The sequence below is a fragment of the Triplophysa rosa genome, linkage group LG21, assembly GCF_024868665.1.
Source record: "Triplophysa rosa linkage group LG21, Trosa_1v2, whole genome shotgun sequence".
NCBI lineage: Eukaryota > Metazoa > Chordata > Actinopteri > Cypriniformes > Nemacheilidae > Triplophysa > Triplophysa rosa.
Window position 1 is genome coordinate 14,109,881 of NC_079910.1, and position 18,724 is coordinate 14,128,604.

The window sequence follows — 18,724 nt, forward strand, 5'->3', positions numbered from 1 at the left end:
CTTGAAACAAGTTCAATCTGGTTTAAGCTTTTATTTCTTTTTCTAGGTCACCATCAGCTTGATAGACTGCAAACCTACTGTTGTAAAGCTACAGCTACAGGTAAATGTGTCATAATAAGAGACAGGACTGACGAGTATTGACAAAAGTCCCCTAAACAAATAAAATTGCTGGTAAACAAACAGCAGCCATTCTTTCAGAGTTGGACTCATTCAGCGGAAAACTAAATGACACAAGCATGCATGACTTTTTATTCCTTTATTTGTTTTGCCTCTGTATGACAATACATCAATATACAGCGCAGTGAAAAATATTAAAGCCACATGTTTGATGCTTGAGTCACTGTAATTGTCAGCATCGCCTCAAGTATGTTTATGTTTGTTAATAAAAACGTAATTATTATGTTCAAACTAAATAGTTTTGCTGCGGTCTCTGCAATGTATCAACAACAAAAAAGATGCTTACAAATATGGCACCTCAAATTATATAGATTTCATTTGCAAACAGTATGAGACAAATATGGTAGGGTAAGTTAAGCCTCAATCTAGTAAGAAGTACTAAGTATTAGTAAGAAGCCTTAATCTTTTTAGTTTTTCAGGCATCTGTTATCAATGAAAAAGAATTGTTCCAAATTTAAGAGCACACAGAGTGCCCATCTGTTATGTGGATTAGCAGGCTAATTGTTTGTTAAGATAACAGGTTGACAGATAACAACAACAAAACATGGCTGCAAATCCTTACAAGCATTAAGAAAGGCATGCATGCATTGCTTCTGTGACGAATGTGTTAACTTTCAACTACTAAATGTTATACCAATGAACACAGTGCATTTTTTTTCCAATTAGCTTAATGTTTATAAAATAGAGGGAAACGTGTTCTCAGAATTAGCTATAACATTATGTTATATCTGTATATTATGTTGCAATTTGTTATATCTTAAATTGCAATAATTAAGTTGATAAATTAATGATTTTCGCACATTTCTTTCGATTGATATGGCCGCTTTGTAAATATACAGAAAACTAAAATAGGGAGAAAACTGTACAGAATAAACTCAATACGGCCATTTCTGACAAGAATGACTAAAAAAATGGCAGCTAGGAATTCAAGTGTTCATACCGCTGTAGCTTCCTCGTGGTAAAATAAAACAATGTACAAAACCATGAAAAGTCGGTAAAGCATTTTAAATCACTCCAAACTGAGAAGCTCCACATCAAAGATGAGGGTTGCATTTGGAGGAATAATCCCAGGATGGCCTTTATTACCATAGGCATAATCGGGAGAACAGGTTAGCTTTGCTCTTTGGCCCACACTCATCTGAAAGATACACATAGAGTGGCATGAATTATTTCAAATGCTTTCCAATGGCTATTCTTTGCACTGTGAACATTTAAAGAAAAATATCTACTCGACAGTCCTTACAGGACTTTTTTTTTAGTGAATTTTTCGCTTTTATTTTGTCTGGTACCAGCAATGGAAACCTACAAATCATGATCATGTATTATAATCTGTGGGGTTTTGCATTACAGATGTAATGCAGAGTGAAGGACTTTAAACATGTATTTTTGAAAAAACAACTATAATTACCCCTTTAGTAGAATGAAGAGTCAAGTAAGGAGAAGGGTCCAAAGACAGAAATAAAAATGAATCCGAGTATCACACACCTGCACAATACCTTCCTCCCAGCCACGGATAACTTCCTGTTTTCCAATCTTGAATTTAAATGGCTTGTCACGGTCACGGGAAGAGTCGAATTTCCGTCCATCTGTCAGAGAGCCTGAAGAATGAAAAGGAAAAAGACAAGGCCAGAAAAACAGGAAATGGATTTAGAGCATCAGATAAATTGTCTAATTTGGCATTGCTGTTGTTATATTCTATTCGATAAATCTGAAGATTTTGTTTTTTTCTCTAATCCACCAGTAAATTTCAGGATATGAGACTTGTACCTCTTTTAGATCTTGGCTAACAACGCAAATTTACATTTACATTTATGCATTTGGCTGCATTTGGCAGGCTTTTATCCAAAGCGACTTACATTGCATTATCCTATAGCATAATTTCCATAAGCACAAGATTGCTGTAGCACCAAAGCTAGTGTTATGCAACACAGTCAGTCTGGTTAATGTCATAGTGCTCTTCAGCACTGATGCATGTTCTGATGCTTAATATAAGAAGCCATCTGAACTATGACTCATGTTCACAGTCACCTCACATTCTTACAAAAAAGCGTCATGAGAATTTTATGAAAAGTTAGACATGGCAGATATGTATTGAGATAGTAATAAATGTAATAATGAAAAGAATAAAAAAGTAACTATGCTTTACCATTTATATTGGCAGGGACTGTACTCAGTTTAAAACAATTGTGATGCAATAAACGTTTTGAATTAACCAGCTTAAAGTCATCATCCTACATCTAATAAATCTAAATATATCAAATCTAAATGGTACTTTTTATACATTTTTACTTATTTTCTACTTGACGGACAGATATTACTAGTAAGCCTAAATGATTAAAAGACAATATAACATCCCAGGTGTCGACTCATACAGAGTAGGGTTTATTAAATCTCTCTTCTGTTCTTTCTCAGCTGTCACATGTGGATCATGTCTGCATGTCTCTTTATTTTTAATTGATCTATATTGCATTTCGTCAACTTTACGAATTAATTTAACGGATGCAGTACCCCTTTCAAATCTCTAAAAAGTCATTCTTGATTATTTGTATATATATTTCTGTCAATCTGAGAACAGTAAAAGACGAAAATATAAGTACGTCAGCATAAACAGGACAAATGTCCTAAATTCAACTCACCAACGTAATGCACCACACATGTCTGTCCTTTTTTGGGAAAAGTCCTTCCTGTAAAAGCAGCACGAGGGAACCAAGAGATTTGTCCTTATAATGCTGGTAAACCGCACTCATAACAGATTACGTTGCATGGTAAACGCTGGGATCAAATTAATGTAATGTGCAATGTGAAGCAATTAAAAAAATAAATAAATAAACGCTGGGATCACTTTACCATCGCCGGGGGTTATGGTCTCAATCTCCACTCCCATTTTCTCCCGCTCGTGTATGCTCCTAAAAACTGACTGACTGTGCGCGGCGCGCGTGCTCTCAGCTGTTTGGAAGGATGCTGTCGGGTCACGTGACTGCAGCGACAATAGCGCTGTAGGAGTGCTCTTCATGTTGCGCTGCGCATATCTGATAGCGTTTGACATCAAAGTACCGCGAGAACAATACTCTCGAATCACTCTCGTGTTACTCTGATGACATACACCGATCGAAATGCGCAGCACCCCATCCGTGTGCGTCTACAAGTAAAAAGGCGGAGCGAAACTGTGGAATATGTCCTGTTTGCATACTTTGCAATGCCCACCGACAGGGATGGATTACTGACCGGGCCAGTGCCAGGGGACCCTTGACTACCATGAGCCCGAGGGGGCCCTGGGCTTCAAGGTTACGGCATCCAGTTTGGTACAGAGAACCCAACAACAATGAAAACAAATGTTTATCTGTGTTTAATATATGGGTCCCATAGCCTAAACAAGGCCTTCGTGGATACCGTGTATAAAATGAAATGATCAACAAAACATGGCAACGTTTGTTTTTATCTTACTTTAACTTATTAAATTAAATTAAACGTATTAAAAATAACTTATTAATTCAATTACAGCACGTTTAAATAGCATTTTCTGAATATTTTGCTTGATGATTTGATGTTTACAGACATGTCACAGGGGCAATTTATGGTGAGAAATCATTTTTTATTCATGTGAAGCATTAAATACGTGTATATTTGACAGTTGATTAAAGACGTGTGTTTCATACCCCTTAATTTGGTCCATTGTTGATTTTTCGCTGTGTAGATAATATTAGATTTCTATAAACCCTGTACAAATTATTTTAGTGTAGCGCAGGCATTTGATGCAGAGCGAAAACGGTTTTAATATTCTGTATCATCTTAACTTTCACTTCGAATGCACAGCTAATGGCTGAAATAGGCCTACACTACAAGACTTTAAAAATCTGAACAGATTTTTTTTAACTATCATACAGTTCAGTTTCAGATAGAAACACACTGATCAAATCTACAGAATGGCACAGACTTTCTGCAACAAATCCAGGCGGAAAATCTGGGCAAAATCTGCCGGAAAGAACGGACAAATTGTGGGAGGGGGGCCCTTTGAAGTCATAATCCGTCCCTGCCCACCGATGAGTATTCATTTGTGCATAACATTCATCAGCTACACTTTGTGTTTTAAGTGGATTTTTTATCTAAAAAATATTGTAGCTCTCTTAAAAAAATTATGCAAAATTTATGTTTTGATAGACAACATAACCATACAGTTAGGAGGAGAGACAGCTAGACATGATGAAGTCGGAGCGATTTCCATCGCTTTGTCATGTATTGTTTGATTTCCAAAGCCTCGTGAAGTATTACATAACATGCTCTTAGCACTCACTTCCTCTACGTACCTGTTTGTAGCAAAAGCAACGCACGGGTTTCTGTATGTTATACTTGGTTTATTGGCATTAATAAAGAAAATAAGTGAATTTGTGCAAAAATGTGAAAACACAACAAAAAACATGGAACGCATGGTTACTAACTATTCAAGAGACTTGCCGCAAGAGGGCGCTGCATTGGTTCGAAAACAAACCAGAATTTTGTTTATACTTTGGTCTGGTGATGGTTTCTGCACTAAAAAGGGAATACACGTATAGTTTTTTATTTGTACATGATTATAATCATTACCACAGTTTCATTAAAACTGCGTATGACTTAAAGCTGCTTTGTTCATTTTTTTTTATTAAAATACTTCACAATCAAACGCATGCTAAATGCAGTGGATCTGGGACACAATCCATATAGCTTTTTTGTTGGACCGGCCCAACACAGAAACACTACCTCAACCCGTGGTGTGAGTCTGGGGCGGGACCCCTACTTTTAGACCAAACAAGCAGCATAAGACACTGCATCTTTAAATTCATATGAGATTAATGCTTTACACTCAGAAAAAAACAACCGTGTTTCTGATAAACAGTTGCAGAAGTCTTGATTGTTACAGGCGTAGTGAAAGCCACATGTGAAATACTGCGTTGTTATTTCATAGCCTCAGTTCTTCTCCTTTTTGGGTGTTCTCTATATGTCAAGATAACAAACAAAGCACAGTTAACACAGCCACACTGTTATCGTTACTAATAATACAATTAAACCATAAAGACACGATAGAAAAACATAAGTGTATGAACTTTCATTTCTACACCAATAAACTTTGACCTTTTGTTGGTTTAAAAGGAATTCTATATATATAAGGAAGTACAAAGTATTAACCACAAAATTGATGGTCAGCCATTTTAAATATGAACGTTGTTTAAGCCTACTTCTCTTTTTATCTCATGTAAAATCTGGAAAGCATTAATGTGACCCGTTTTACCAGCAGTAATAAGGAATTAATCTCATTAGAGCTATTCACACATATTAAGTTAGACATAAAAACATACGCTGCTTTCTTCAGCGCTGTCTGGATTTCCTGCCGTCGCTTTTCAGTGATAGGATAGAAGTAAAACATCACCATGCCGATCAGCAACAGACAGATGGGCACAGGAGCAAAGAGCATCTGCAGTGAGAATATGACTTGTGAATTGTGTTTGCAGACACCTGGCTTGTATCCTGCAAAGCTGAAGATTGAAGCAGATAGACGTTTTTTTAATATGTCGTGAATTATTTTGGATTTATCCTCATTGCAATTGTAAAAAATTGACTGAAGAAAACTTACTGTAGTACCAAGGTCGAGATTCCGACAGCCACGCCTCCTCCAAATTTATTAAAGAAAACATAACAGGAATAGAACAACGGTTCCAGATCCTGGCAAGATGGGTTCTTAACCTTAAAGTCATCCACAACATCTGGCAACATTGACCTATAAAAGTCCACATGGTCGCTACACTATTATTGTTGTTTATTTAAGCATACAGTAATGTGTATTGTTTTGATGCATTCATTATTTCTGGGCTAAATTGTGATTTTTATTGCTTCAGCAAAATTTAAAGTAATTTTTAACCAAATTAACCTTGTGCATTACTCCCGGGGAGGATATCATTTTCTAGAAAAGAGGCCCATTTAGTATGACATCATTTATTCGCAATCCACCCGCTATGCCAAACATATCATACATCTAACTCCCATCTGAGCTTTATCTGGGCTTGCGTAATGCAAGAGGAGTCCATTTGTTCTGGTGGGGTGTGTGTTAGGGGATTGAATGTTTTAACAATGAACAAGATATTCATCTGAGAAACTGCATTAGGTGAGGTTTATATTACCAAGGGAGCAGATAGAGTGCTGACAGACTGGTGCCAGCCAACACGGACATAATAATGAAGACGGGTAAACTGTTCCTCAAAAGTGATATTATAATTAAAGTTGGAATATAAGTCTGTAGAGAAGATGAAAAGAAAAGAGTAAAAAAGTCAAGTTTTTACTGTTGCATGTTAATAGGGTGCATTCGAATGAACAAGTAAGTAATTTGCTAAACAATCCTATTGTAAAATCCCAAAAGAACATTAACAAAGGTTCAAAAAATGGTACTCACAAATAAGCCGATAAATATGGTGGTCTTCTTTCCTAGTTTGACCAATACTGTCTGCCACAACGGAGTGGACAACGTGGCTGCTGTCTGCATAGCATCACAATGTAAAAGTAAATAAATGTAGATAAAATATCCTAATACACTTTCCTGTGATTTGTTCAAGCCATAAACATTTTTTAAACTATGGCTGACTTGGGTTAGACCAACTCAACATTTGGGTAGTTTTTGTGTCCTTTGGTGCGACATAGCAAAATTTAGAAAACAAACTGTTAATATTACATCGTTTTTTATTATTAATATTAATATTTATCATATAAAATAGCATGAGAGAGATTTATCTTCATTGTTAGTTATATTTGCATATAGAATTTGTACCCATTTACAGGTCGTATCATAGGGATACAGGTCATAAAATAGGGAACTATATAGTTTTTAAACAGGAAGGAATTTACAGTTGTTTTACCTGTATTTTAAATTTCGCACTGCATTGCGTTGTGTTTTAACATTAACGGAAATGTCTGTAAAATAAATAGATACTGGCAGAAAATTACCAGTACATTTACTGTAATTTTTTCCAGTGTAGCTCCTTAAAATAATGGATACCTCACCAATAATATGATAACAAGATGCTGGAAAGATCCTCCCATATCTGCTGCATGAGTACAAAAGAGGGCAAAATTTCCCTGAGCCATCTATAAGAAATATTTTTTTATCATCGCTGTTATACTGCAGGCATCATGTTTTGTGAAATCTATTTACCATCCATATTACATCAAGTTGTAATCCAATCTGTGACACCAATCATATTAAAACTATACTGTAATAACCTGGCATTTTCATGGGCAATAAACACAATACATATTTGTAACCTGTGTAAATTTGCCATTTTAAAATGCATTACTATGAAGAGGAAAATATCTGACCTGGAAGGCTAATGAAGCAAATAGGAAGCCAAATACAAGCTTCACGTATGGAATGTGACACACCACCATCTTCATACCCGTTAGGTAAGGGAGATTTATGCTGTCCAGTTTACTGAGTGGGGCTGGGGTGAGAAGCAAGTACCAAACACTTTAAATTACCCTTACTTACATTGTGTTCAGCAAATTGAAGGATGGATCATGAAAAATTGATTGTGGTATTTTTGTCATTAACAGATTTTAACTTACCCAGCTGCTCCTTCACTCCAAGAAAAACCACAAGGCAACACATGAAGTAAATAAATCCTATTACTAATGCAGCAGTCACATAGGCCTTTCTCTAGGGAATTAAGAGACCAAATTAACTCAAATGGCGATGCATAATCAGCCAAAACATCCATAAAAATGACAAGTGATGTGTTCTTCAAGTTTACTGTTGGGTAAAACAACTTCTTTTGTCATGGTTGACCTTTTAAAATGTGAAGTCTGGAGTTTTATTCCTGTTTCTGCTAATAAATACTTTCTTTGCTGAGTTTAGGAACATATGGGGGCAGTTGTGGGCAGTTGTGGCCTAATGGTTAGAGAGTCGGACTCATGACCAGAAGGTTGCCGGTTCGATTCCCAGGGCCGGCGGGTAACAACTGAGGTGCCCTTGAGCTTACCCCACTTGCTCCCCGGGCGCTGTAGTGATAGCTGCCCACTGCTCCGGGGGTACGTGTGTTCACTACTCTCTGGATGGGTTAAATGCAGAGGTCACATTTCGTTGCCTTGTACATGTGCAATGACAATAAATTGAATCTAAAATCTTTTTTTTTTTCTCTAAAAAAAATGTGAGATATTTAAAACTATATATTAGATGTTAGACCGGCTCTGAATTCTCTTGTGCAGTATCTTCAGTGTTAAAGTGACCCGAAAGAAAAAAGAAAATGAGGCCATCTCGAAACTATAAACACAGTTTAATGTCGTGCGTGTGCTTGAAAGAGGACCAAGCCTTACTGTATTTTGAAGGTTTTCTGTTGTGTCACTCAGCGAGGCTGTGTGGTTAGCAGCGGGCACATCCGTGTCATTCTGCATGCTGCAGACTTGTGACCTCTTGGCGTGATACATCCCCACTATCTGACCCTGAATGGCGGCTCCAGCCAGTGTGGCGAAAACTTCCATTCCCATTCCTGAGATTGTGGGAGAGAAGAGATCTTGACTATTTCCTCTTTTGAAATAGGAAATATATTTCAGTTAAGGTCATTCCCTTTACATACAAAGTTCTGCTGTCTATTTCCATTCTCTCTCTTTTATCTAATGGACAACAGAGATAAGATATGGCCAGCAATGGTGCCGACAGGGATTTACATCACACTGAAAAAATCCATTAAAAAACAGAAATTTTCAGAAATTGTAAGCTGGAGAAACATAAATATACAGCAAAATATTTTTTCCCCCTGTAAAATTACAGGATATAAGGATATATGTTCAATTATGTTCCCCGTTTTTCTTGTAAATTTGTTGTCTTTTTCTGTAATGTTACAGTTTTTGACTGTATTTCAAAAATAAACAGTATAAAAAGAAATATATAAAAAAATGAAATTTTCTAAAAAAAAAAAAAACATTCCTGTAAAAATAAATTTCCCCCATTTTCTTGTAAATTTGCTGTCTTTTTTTAAAAGTATTTTAAAAATACATTAAAAACACATTAAAAAATCTGTAAGAAAAACAGTACACATTTTTTTACATTTTTCGTGGAAAATTTGTAAAAAAAATGACAGAAAAATCTTACTGTAACCAGTGGCTGAATCTCGATCTCTGTCATTTCCCCCAAGAAACATGTTTAGGGAAGAATAAGGCACATGGTAGCACTGATCGATCGAGAGACACACAGAGAGAGAGAGAGAGAGAGAGAGAGAGAGAGAGAGAAATATTATTAAAGATAAAAATCCCAAAACATGTTATGACTACATTACAGTAAAGGCACCACAATGCATTCTAAGTTGGTATAAATAAAATATGAAAAATGCCCAAAGCACTAAGAAAATATTTTTTTTTTCTAACCAAGACTATTTTTATGCACCCCCTCTCCCCCCCCCCCTTTCTAAACTGGAGATTTTCTTAATAGATCTTTTTTTCATTACAGGTGTAAATCAGTTAACATAGTTTTTGCCACAACAAACCAGTAATGTCTGTGCCATAGGTCTAGTGTTAAAATGTAAATTGCCAAAACAAATCAAATATGGGTCATATATCAACCAGCAATGCTATCAATAATTAGCTAGTTTAAGTTATCACTAGGGCAAGTCTTTATTAAACCCTGACTGTTAGGCACGCTGTTGATAATATTCATAGTGGTCTCACACTCATGAAGGTGTCAAACAGGCAACACCACACGAAGTACCAGCAGAAACTGAAGGCAGGGGACATGGTGTCCTGTGGAGTATACCAGAGCATGATGTAGGATACGACCCCAAATGGCATTGAGAATACTATCCTGTGTAAAAAAAAAACAAATTATGCAGACACTCAAAAGAATACATTAGGAGTCTATTAACAGCTAAACTCTCAGTTATGTTTTTCCTCTCTGTTCACTCACCAGGGAATGAGTTTGCCAAATCTGGTGCGGCGACTCTTGCTCACTGCATATCCAATCATAGGATCAGTAACAGCATCCCAAGCTCGACCAAGAAAGAGAATGATGGATGCATAGGAGGCCCCCATCTACAACAAAGAAAATGACCAAAATGCAGAAGTTCATTCTTTTCTCCTTTTGTTAACTTCTTGTGTTGTATAAAATGTACACAGCAGAATCACCAGTTTAAAAAAATGCAAGATTAACACTCACAGTGTATATATAATCCATACTCTCAAAGTGTTGATTGCACTGGTGATTTTGCTGTGTAGTTACACTACAAAATGAGAAAGCTATACAGTACAAGCTGCCATAGTAAATTATAACTTTCACAGAGATCTTTCACAGGTCAGCTTTTGTACGTCCTGTGCTAACAGTAAAGAAAAATACCCTTGCTTGTGTGTTTCACAAATATCAAAGTTCAACATTTGAAGAAGCACATATTATGAGATTGTTTCTCAGATGCACACAAGAAGCTTGTAACCGTAAGATGAAAGACATAAAATAACACAAGAAAATGAATGCATATTTAATAACTAAGCCTATCAGTTTTATGTTTATATTTATAAAGAAAAGTGAAGCTCGGTGATGCCATGGAGTTATGTTTAATACGTACTGTAACCATGTGGAATATGTGTACACCATTTAAGCTAACAATATTGCTAGGGCTTATTTAAATAAATGTAAATAAAACGTAAGGTTATGATAGTGGACTTCCTTAACGTATAACCTCCACAAAATTAAGATTATTTTAATGGGTGTCATAACAGCTGCTAAAATGACACAATTATCTAACCTGTCACCCACCTTCACAACATCCAGTAAAAAGATCTGCATGAAAAATCCTTTAGCGTTCGAAGTCATTTGATAAGGCATCCCTCCGATGGCATAGCACAGTTTCCTGGATAAAGGGATGCCTGTGGCTTTCTGGAACAGTTTGACAGTGCCACATGCAAATTATTATCCTTTGGCATATTGAAATGTTTACAAAGCATCTTTAAAATAGTAACATCTAAAGAGTAATATAAAATAACATTTCTATTCAAAGTTCCCAGCAAAACACATTACAAAAAAAAAAGATTTACAAATACCGATCGATTGTCATTTTCAGCCGCACAGTCCATGTTCTCTGCTGCATGATGGTCCCCACTGCTACTTACCATCGTAACATCAGTTGTTGTGGTGACTATTTTAAACTACCGCTTCTTATACTAGTTACATAGTGGGCGTGGCTCATTCTTCTCATTTTAGAACAAACTCACATTTCGCTTCATTATCAATGCTTTGCCATGTTATTACTGCCATTTTTTCAGAGTGGACATTCTTTTCTATAATCTTTCTTTTTTTTAATCTAAAGGATGCGCGTTCTTAATAGCAATTCATACGAATTCCCGTATTGTACTGAAACCGCAACAGTGCAAATGACGTGAGTATATAGAAGACTTCACATATGCTCAGCTGATACAGATCTCTCAAGAATGAAAACATGCTTATCTCCATGTAACGGAACATTTCTCTGCAATAATCATTTTATTACAATATACCTTAAACTATCATATTTTTATTATAAGCATCAAGGGATGTCTAAAGAGGCATGCTTCTAAATCTACATCATTATGAACTGTATGCTTTATACAGTTTAAATGTTTTAATGAGGTCTGCCTGTGCGTGATCGTGCAGTAGATAGGGTACCGACGTGTCACGGAGAGAAGACCAAGATAGTACGAACAAGTCACCCATTTCTCGGAAAGTATAATTTCCACTCCATCTGGTGGAAACCACAAGCGAGTGCACATAGCATCAATACAATTTCTGAAGAAATAAATTAATGAATTTATGTTTATTTAAAGGAGCTTGTTCCGCTAATATGTAATATGAGTTTAATGATTTAATGTCTATCATATATGACAACTTGTGTCTTTTACAACATAGCCTTCAGAATGCATAACCTCGCAAGCCACCATTGCGAGACTGAGAAGGCTGTTTGCAGCATATGGGCTTCCGGAGCACTTGGTCACGGACAATGGAGCTCAGTTCACAACTGAGGAGTGAGAAAAGCTTCATGCAGCAAAATGGCATTCTTCATTCAGCAAGTTCCCCAGGTCATCCTGCTACCATGGCCTTGCAGTAGCCTATGTGCAGACCTTTAAAAGCGGAATAAAAAAACTTGCACACTTAACCATGGACTTGGAAGATAAGATCTCGCTTTTCCTAATGCAATATCGCACTACTCCTAACTGTACAGGCCAATCGCCAGCGGATCTTTTTCTAAACAGAGATGTGCGCACTCGCCTGGACTTAGTTCATCCAGATGTCACTGTTGCTGTCCGCAGGAAGCAGTACCTACAAAAGTTTTACCATGACAAAAGGGCGGTGGAGAGGTCTTTTTCTGAGAATGATACAGTCTACCTCCGTAATGCTACAGGAAAAGGGAACAAATGGCTTCCTGGAGTGATAGTAAAGCAAACAGGGCCTGTGTCTTACAACGTTCAGGGACAAGATGCAGATGTCATGGTGATCAGTTGAGACCTCATGTGGTAGAGGATGAACATGTTAAGCAGACTGACTGCCCTGGGTCTGAAACCCCAATTGAACCCTGTGCATCTGAAAAGGAGAATCAGAGCAATCCGGAGCCTTCTCAAGAGGACAGTGGGGGGGTTAAAGGGAAGGATCCGAGTTTATGGCGCTCATCCAGAATTAGAAAACCACCAAAACGCTATGATCTGTAATATCTAATAGGAAAGTTTAAGACTGTTAAGTCTATTATATATATATATATATATATATATACAATGTTTATTTTGTTTCCTGATGTTTTGAAAAAAAAGGGAAGATTTGTGAAGTTTATGTTTGGGTAAACATGACAGTTTTTTTTGTTCTCTCTTTGTTATATGGTGCTAATCTCTCTTGGGGTTAAGCAAATTCTACATTTGTTTTAAAAGGGGGGGTAATGTGATATATTAAAGGTTTACGAGTTCGCTTTTGAAGACAAGTGGGGCATTGCATGGCTTGTGGGGGGCGGGTTCAATCCCTCGGAGTAAAAAAGTTGGTGACGAAAGTACACCTGCCGTCTCAAGTGTGGTCTTTATAAACAAATACACTACACCTACTATTAGGGCTAGTATAAGTGGGTGAATTGGAACGCAGGGATTGTGGCCAATAACTGTCACACACATCAAAATGCAGCTCTTCTATCCATTAAGTTATTTATAATATTATTTTATCCAGACAAGTGTTCTCTCAAAAGACAAACAAAATGATATTGATATAAATTGCTCTTTTTGTTTCGAGAAACTGGAAACATCAGTACATTTGTTTTGGAATTGCAGTTATACAATGACATTTTGCTGCGATGTTCTTGATTTTATCAAATGCCATGTGAACCCCAATTTTGAATTTATGTATAAAAATGTTATTTTTGGTTTTCATAAATGATGAGTATATGTGATAGCGGTATGGATTCTTTTGCATTTGATGTAAAACTTAAACATTTTTTCTTAAAAGGAGAAGTTCCTGACAGCCCTACATAGCGTTGGAAGGTAAAACGGGCGTCTACGAATTATACCCTAAAAAAGGTAACTGAATACAGAGAAACTGACTGTCTACACAATATGTCATGTGCTTAATTTATACGTTAACTGTAAGTTACCAGTTCAGCTCCCGTATTTGGGTGCCCTGCTGAAGAAAAATATAATTGATAACAGAACTATTAGCTTTCTACCATTAAAACCATTACAAAATTCCTTTTTGTAACGTTTTGGGGATTATTCAAAGGTTTACATCTGCCACAGTAGAGACCATAGTTTCCATCCCAGCCAAAATAATTTCTATTATAACCATTGAATCCAATAGAATTTTTTTCAGCAGGATATTAATACATATCATATTAGTGATCATATAGTGATAAACAATATACTTTAAACTGCAACCTTTCCTCTTTGAACAGATGACAGACTCTTCTACACCGGCCCTATTAAACAGTACATGCGGCTAGTTGTCCTGTCAGAGTAAAAGAAAACATCTGATCTTACAGAGTGCCACAATAACCCAGGAACTGTCAATCCCAGCGGTGTCAGAGGCACTCAAAACAGGGTTATAGCTGGCTACTATTGGTCCACAACAATCAACGACGTGAAAGAATGGGTAATATACTACAGAGGTGGTACTTTACTTTTAACTTATACTTTTTCCTATTTTTCAAAGTATCTGTACTTAAGAACGTTTGCCACCTCAGGTTGTTAGGTTCCCTTTTTGCAGGGATGCATAATGTTTAACATGGCAGCTTTCACAAGGATGTAACCGTTCTGCCTTTAATTTCAGATCAGAAATGCTTGCCTCAAGATGGTAGAAGAAGTGTACTATTGTGTACTATTATGGCCCGGTTTTACAAACAAGGCTTAGCTTACGCCAGGACTAGGCCTTATAAATATCTACATGCTGATGGAAAGAATGTTTCATTTGTCAGAGCTGTCTCTTACAGTGTTATTTGTGTATCACAGTACCTGCACATCGTCCATTAACATTCACAGAGGTAAGTTGGATTTTCACACAAGTAAAAAAATGCCATCAAACTAGTGGAGTGTGTGTGCATTCGTGCATGTGTGTGTTTTAGGAGGAGGTTCCATTGATTCGCCAGTGGTGGTGCATTCAACTGATTGAGAGGAGAAGGGTATGATAGACTCTATACAGCCAATATAATAAAATTACATCTGTAAAGTCACGGTTGGTAAAGTCAGAACTTGTCACAAAAATACAGTTCATATACATTTACTTATTTTCCAAAGGCATGGACAGAGATTCGCACACTGGACAGAAGAAACGCCCCAACTCCTTCAGGGAACCCTTGAGCCTGTCTTTAGGGTGCCAAAATCCACCACCACCACCAAACTGAGGCTGAGGTGGGAAGAAAACCAGAAGGACAGATAGACTGCAATGGTTTGGACAACCAACCTGGAGTTATTAAAATGATTTATGATCTTAAATGTGACAATATAAGCATAAGATGCATGTCACACGAGCTGTTTTACTTGACCACTTAAGCCGTACCATCACATGATGTGATAAAACATTGTTTTTAAACGCATCATTTGTTTTTTTCATGTCACAGACACCCGATGGTAGTCCAACCATTGCAGTCTATCTGTCCTTGCGGTTTTCTTCCCACCTCTGCTTTGTTTTTTGTTTTCAACATGGCAGCGGAGTGAAATCAGACTATTGTGGTCATATATTAAGCAGTTGCATGCATGCTGAATATGTGCCTACATACGTGCATGCACATATACATACTGTACATGAATACAAACTTGTGTCTTTACTTTACCAGGTGCAGCAGCCAGCCATTGTCAGAGACCTACATTCAGCATGGTACTGAGTACAAAGTCACAGAGACTTATTCCATGGGGAGGTGACAGCCTGTGTTTTTGCGGATGCACGGGGACGATCAACCAAATTTCATCAGAAAGGTCCTGAGGGGTCAATTCTCCAAGGCGAAGGATGACTTTTTGTTTGTATTTCAGTATCAAGAAGACATGGAAACATTTTTTTGGCATACTGTATTGATAAACACGGCCTAAAGTTCAATGCCATGTTCCTCAATCAGCAATTTAAGTAGATGAATAGATGAGTGAGTGAGTGAGTGAGTGTGTGACTGAGGGATGGAGGGAGGTAGTGAGTGAATGAATGACTAAAGAAAAGAAGGAACTGAATGAATTCAGAAAATTCTGTGTGTTTCTTAAATACATTTGTTAAAGTATGCTAAAATATGTAGAGCATAACATATAAATAAAACACACACTTTACTAAATGGTGTCTAACAAATGTAAACTATTAAGTTTAAGTGTATTTTTTTTTTTTACTATTTAATTGGGGTAACAATTTGTGCCACATATTAACCTTGACATATTTTGCCCTACATAAAAATTTAAGAAGAGAATCACTTATAAAAAACTATTATCTTTTTATAAATACAAATCTATTTCTTACTCCCGACATATAACATTGTGTCATATTGTATTTTCATCGGTATTAAAAAAATAAATTAAAAAGCAACATAAAAAATAATAGAAAAAACTATTTTCCGATCTTAACAGGATTCTTAGTGTATCCCTCGTACGTTTCTCCAAACCATTATAAATTGTAATGTGTTTAATGTCTTTTGATGTTAAGTGCGATGTGCGAAGAGTTGATTAAAAAACTATTTCCGGTATGGAACGAGTGGTGTAGTTTTTTCGACCGGAAGTAGGCGCAGTTTCGCGCATGCGCGGTACAAATCGTGTTTCCGGGACGGATCGGGTAGAGTCGTATTCCAAAGGAGTATTCAGAAAGAAGAAAAGTTTCGTTCTGGTAAAGCATAAGACGCTTTCCCAATACAGTACATGCTCCACCTGAGACGGAAATAACCATGTATAGCCGTATGGTAGGTCTCTAAATGTTCAGAAGCTGACTTAAGCTAGCTTAATTCAATGTATACAATTTAAACACAGAATGTGAAAATCATAGTCTTAAAAAGTACACACGACATCATCACCTTCTGGATTCATGTCGTTTCTTTCTCTTTTAGTGTAACGTTACTGCTGTTCCTCTGGTTGTGGTTGAGGAGATCTTAATGAATCTGCCCGCAGATCACGTGGTACTGAACTGTCGGCTGGTGTGTCATGAGTGGAAGGAGCTGGTAGACAGTGCCGCACACTGGAGAGCGCGCTGTCGGAGAGAGGGGCTCAAATCGTCCAGACCACCAGACGACTGGTGCCTCTTTTACTTTCAGTCTAAGAAACGACGTAATTTGCTCAAAAATCCAAGAGCTGACGGTGAGCTATCTGGAAATACCTGGAATTACATTACGATAAAACTGTAGGCTACCGAGACTGTGCATTCAAGCCATATAGTTGGTCAGTTTGTGTGTTGCAAGGGATCAAACCCACAGTACTCTTGATATTCCTTGCACGTTTTTTTGCCTTATCATACTGTATGTAATAGCACTAATCACCACCAGAGGGCAGATGTTCCATTTTAATTGAAAAAGTTTTTCTCCATAAGGTGAAATCTCCATTCTGATTTTTATTAGACTGTTTAAATGGCTGGGAGATTGTACGGAATGGTGGTGACGGCTGGGAAGCACATGACACCAGGAATCCATTTCCTGACAGCACCCTGGGAATCACCCATTGCTTTGTAACCTCTTTTGGGTACATTTGACATTTGTAAACAAATACATGTTCTTTAGTTACATTTCATTGAACTCATGCGGGACCATCTTTATCCTGTCCTCAGGTTATGTTTGAAGCAACAGCTGATTGACCTGAAGAAAGAAGGCTACAGTCCAGCTTTTATGGATCACTGGCAACCTAATATTAAAATATCAGATTGGTAAGAATGAACTTAACCCCACATTTTCAGGTGAAATTTCATGATGGTTTATTTCCTCTGTGTTTTAAGTGGTAAACGTTTTGTGAGTGACCTGTCTATTTGGTTCAAATCAGCGTGAAATTGAACACGAAAGCTGTGTTTAGTGCACATGTATGATGTCTGGTCTGGTGCAGGTATACCCCACGCTCTGACTGTGGCAGTTACTATGAAATCTGTGTGAGGTTGCTGGGACAGAATAAGGAAGTGATTAGAACCTTTCAGCCTGATAAAGTTTACTTTCCGCAGTGGAACGATGAGCAATGGTGTCACGTAAGCACAATGAAAAAAGACAGTAAAAGTGTTCCCATTCAGTCATATTCTTAAGGCTATTAACGGATTTATCTCTGTAATTCTGATGTGTGTTTTTCTCCAGATGACACACGTCTTCAAGAATTATGGACCTGGGGTTCGTTTTATTCATTTCATTCATGGAGGAAAGGATACAAAGTTCTGGAAAGGCTGGTATGGAATACGGCTCACGAACAGTAGTGTTGAGATCTGTCCAGATGATGATGCATAACATTGTTCAGTCTGAACGTGCCTTTTTACACATATGTTTGTACAAACTGACTTTCTAATTAGGTAGTTATAATGTTGTTGTCGACTTCTAATACATGCTCAGCTTGTAACAGTTTGAATGAAAAAAGATCTTTAAAACAGAATTCATGATTGCATAAAAAAGGAATAGACAAATATGATAAATGTATTTTATTTTATATAGAATATAACATGTAGACCATGTGTAAAACACACCCAAAATACCCTACTCCAATGTTATCAAATACAGCTCTGGAAAATCTAAGAGACTAGTACTCCAAATTTGTGTTTAGTCAGCATTTCTACATGTATTGGGGTCATTCCATTTCAGTATTAGTTGAATTTCAACAAATGTAAAATATCAAATATTTTTTTAAACTATTGTTTTTTAAACTGTTATTTACAAATTAATATGTATGTTTAAGTATTGCAGGCTGAAAACATTGCATTTTTGTGTTATTCTGACCAGTTTGTCCTATTTTAGCTTTATTCATGCATTTATATTGAAGGTATTTACTTGATGCTGCTTCCATTATCAAAGGCTTTAAACGTATACCGTCACTTGTTTTTAAGTCAAAACATTATATTTATAAATAAACGAGTGGAAATAGCAGGTATTGTTTATTTATTTGTTGTTATTCAGGCCCATTTTTTTCC

General features: G+C 36.8%; 3 protein-coding genes across 5 annotated transcripts; 1 reads left to right on the plus strand and 2 right to left on the minus strand.

Annotated features, from left to right (window-relative positions):
- Nucleotides 1-69: 69 nt before the first annotated feature.
- On the minus strand, nucleotides 70-3,205 carry fkbp1ab (FKBP prolyl isomerase 1Ab). The gene is made up of 4 exons (XM_057319763.1): nucleotides 3,025-3,205; nucleotides 2,814-2,861; nucleotides 1,663-1,775; nucleotides 70-1,315 (listed from the first exon to the last, which is right to left on the minus strand). Exons 1-4 carry the CDS (start codon nucleotides 3,188-3,190, stop codon nucleotides 1,187-1,189), a joined length of 456 nt encoding a protein of 151 aa, XP_057175746.1. The 5' UTR covers nucleotides 3,191-3,205; the 3' UTR covers nucleotides 70-1,186.
- Nucleotides 3,206-3,683: 478 nt separating this feature from the next.
- Nucleotides 3,684-11,795, minus strand: LOC130545323 (sodium-dependent lysophosphatidylcholine symporter 1-like). Of its 3 annotated transcripts, none has more exons than XR_008961633.1 (14): nucleotides 11,218-11,795; nucleotides 10,934-11,053; nucleotides 10,091-10,215; nucleotides 9,856-9,988; nucleotides 9,284-9,362; nucleotides 8,509-8,681; nucleotides 7,762-7,852; nucleotides 7,516-7,637; nucleotides 7,201-7,284; nucleotides 6,596-6,679; nucleotides 6,327-6,439; nucleotides 5,783-5,926; nucleotides 5,508-5,623; nucleotides 3,684-5,145 (listed from the first exon to the last, which is right to left on the minus strand). XR_008961633.1 is itself a non-coding variant. In XM_057319760.1 (14 exons), exons 1-14 carry the CDS (start codon nucleotides 11,287-11,289, stop codon nucleotides 5,106-5,108), a joined length of 1,557 nt encoding a protein of 518 aa, XP_057175743.1. In that variant the 5' UTR covers nucleotides 11,290-11,792; the 3' UTR covers nucleotides 3,684-5,105. The 3 variants fall into 3 exon arrangements, 2 of the variants coding, with proteins under 2 accessions (XP_057175743.1, XP_057175745.1); XM_057319760.1 differs by having other exon boundaries at nucleotides 5,508-5,684; nucleotides 11,218-11,792; XM_057319762.1 differs by lacking the exons at nucleotides 7,201-7,284; nucleotides 7,516-7,637; nucleotides 7,762-7,852 and having other exon boundaries at nucleotides 5,508-5,684; nucleotides 11,218-11,790.
- Nucleotides 11,796-16,378: 4,583 nt separating this feature from the next.
- LOC130544919 (F-box only protein 6-like) lies at nucleotides 16,379-18,680 on the plus strand. The gene is made up of 6 exons (XM_057319096.1): nucleotides 16,379-16,541; nucleotides 16,686-16,932; nucleotides 17,190-17,310; nucleotides 17,396-17,491; nucleotides 17,665-17,800; nucleotides 17,904-18,680. Exons 1-6 carry the CDS (start codon nucleotides 16,527-16,529, stop codon nucleotides 18,048-18,050), a joined length of 762 nt encoding a protein of 253 aa, XP_057175079.1. The 5' UTR covers nucleotides 16,379-16,526; the 3' UTR covers nucleotides 18,051-18,680.
- Nucleotides 18,681-18,724: the final 44 nt, after the last annotated feature.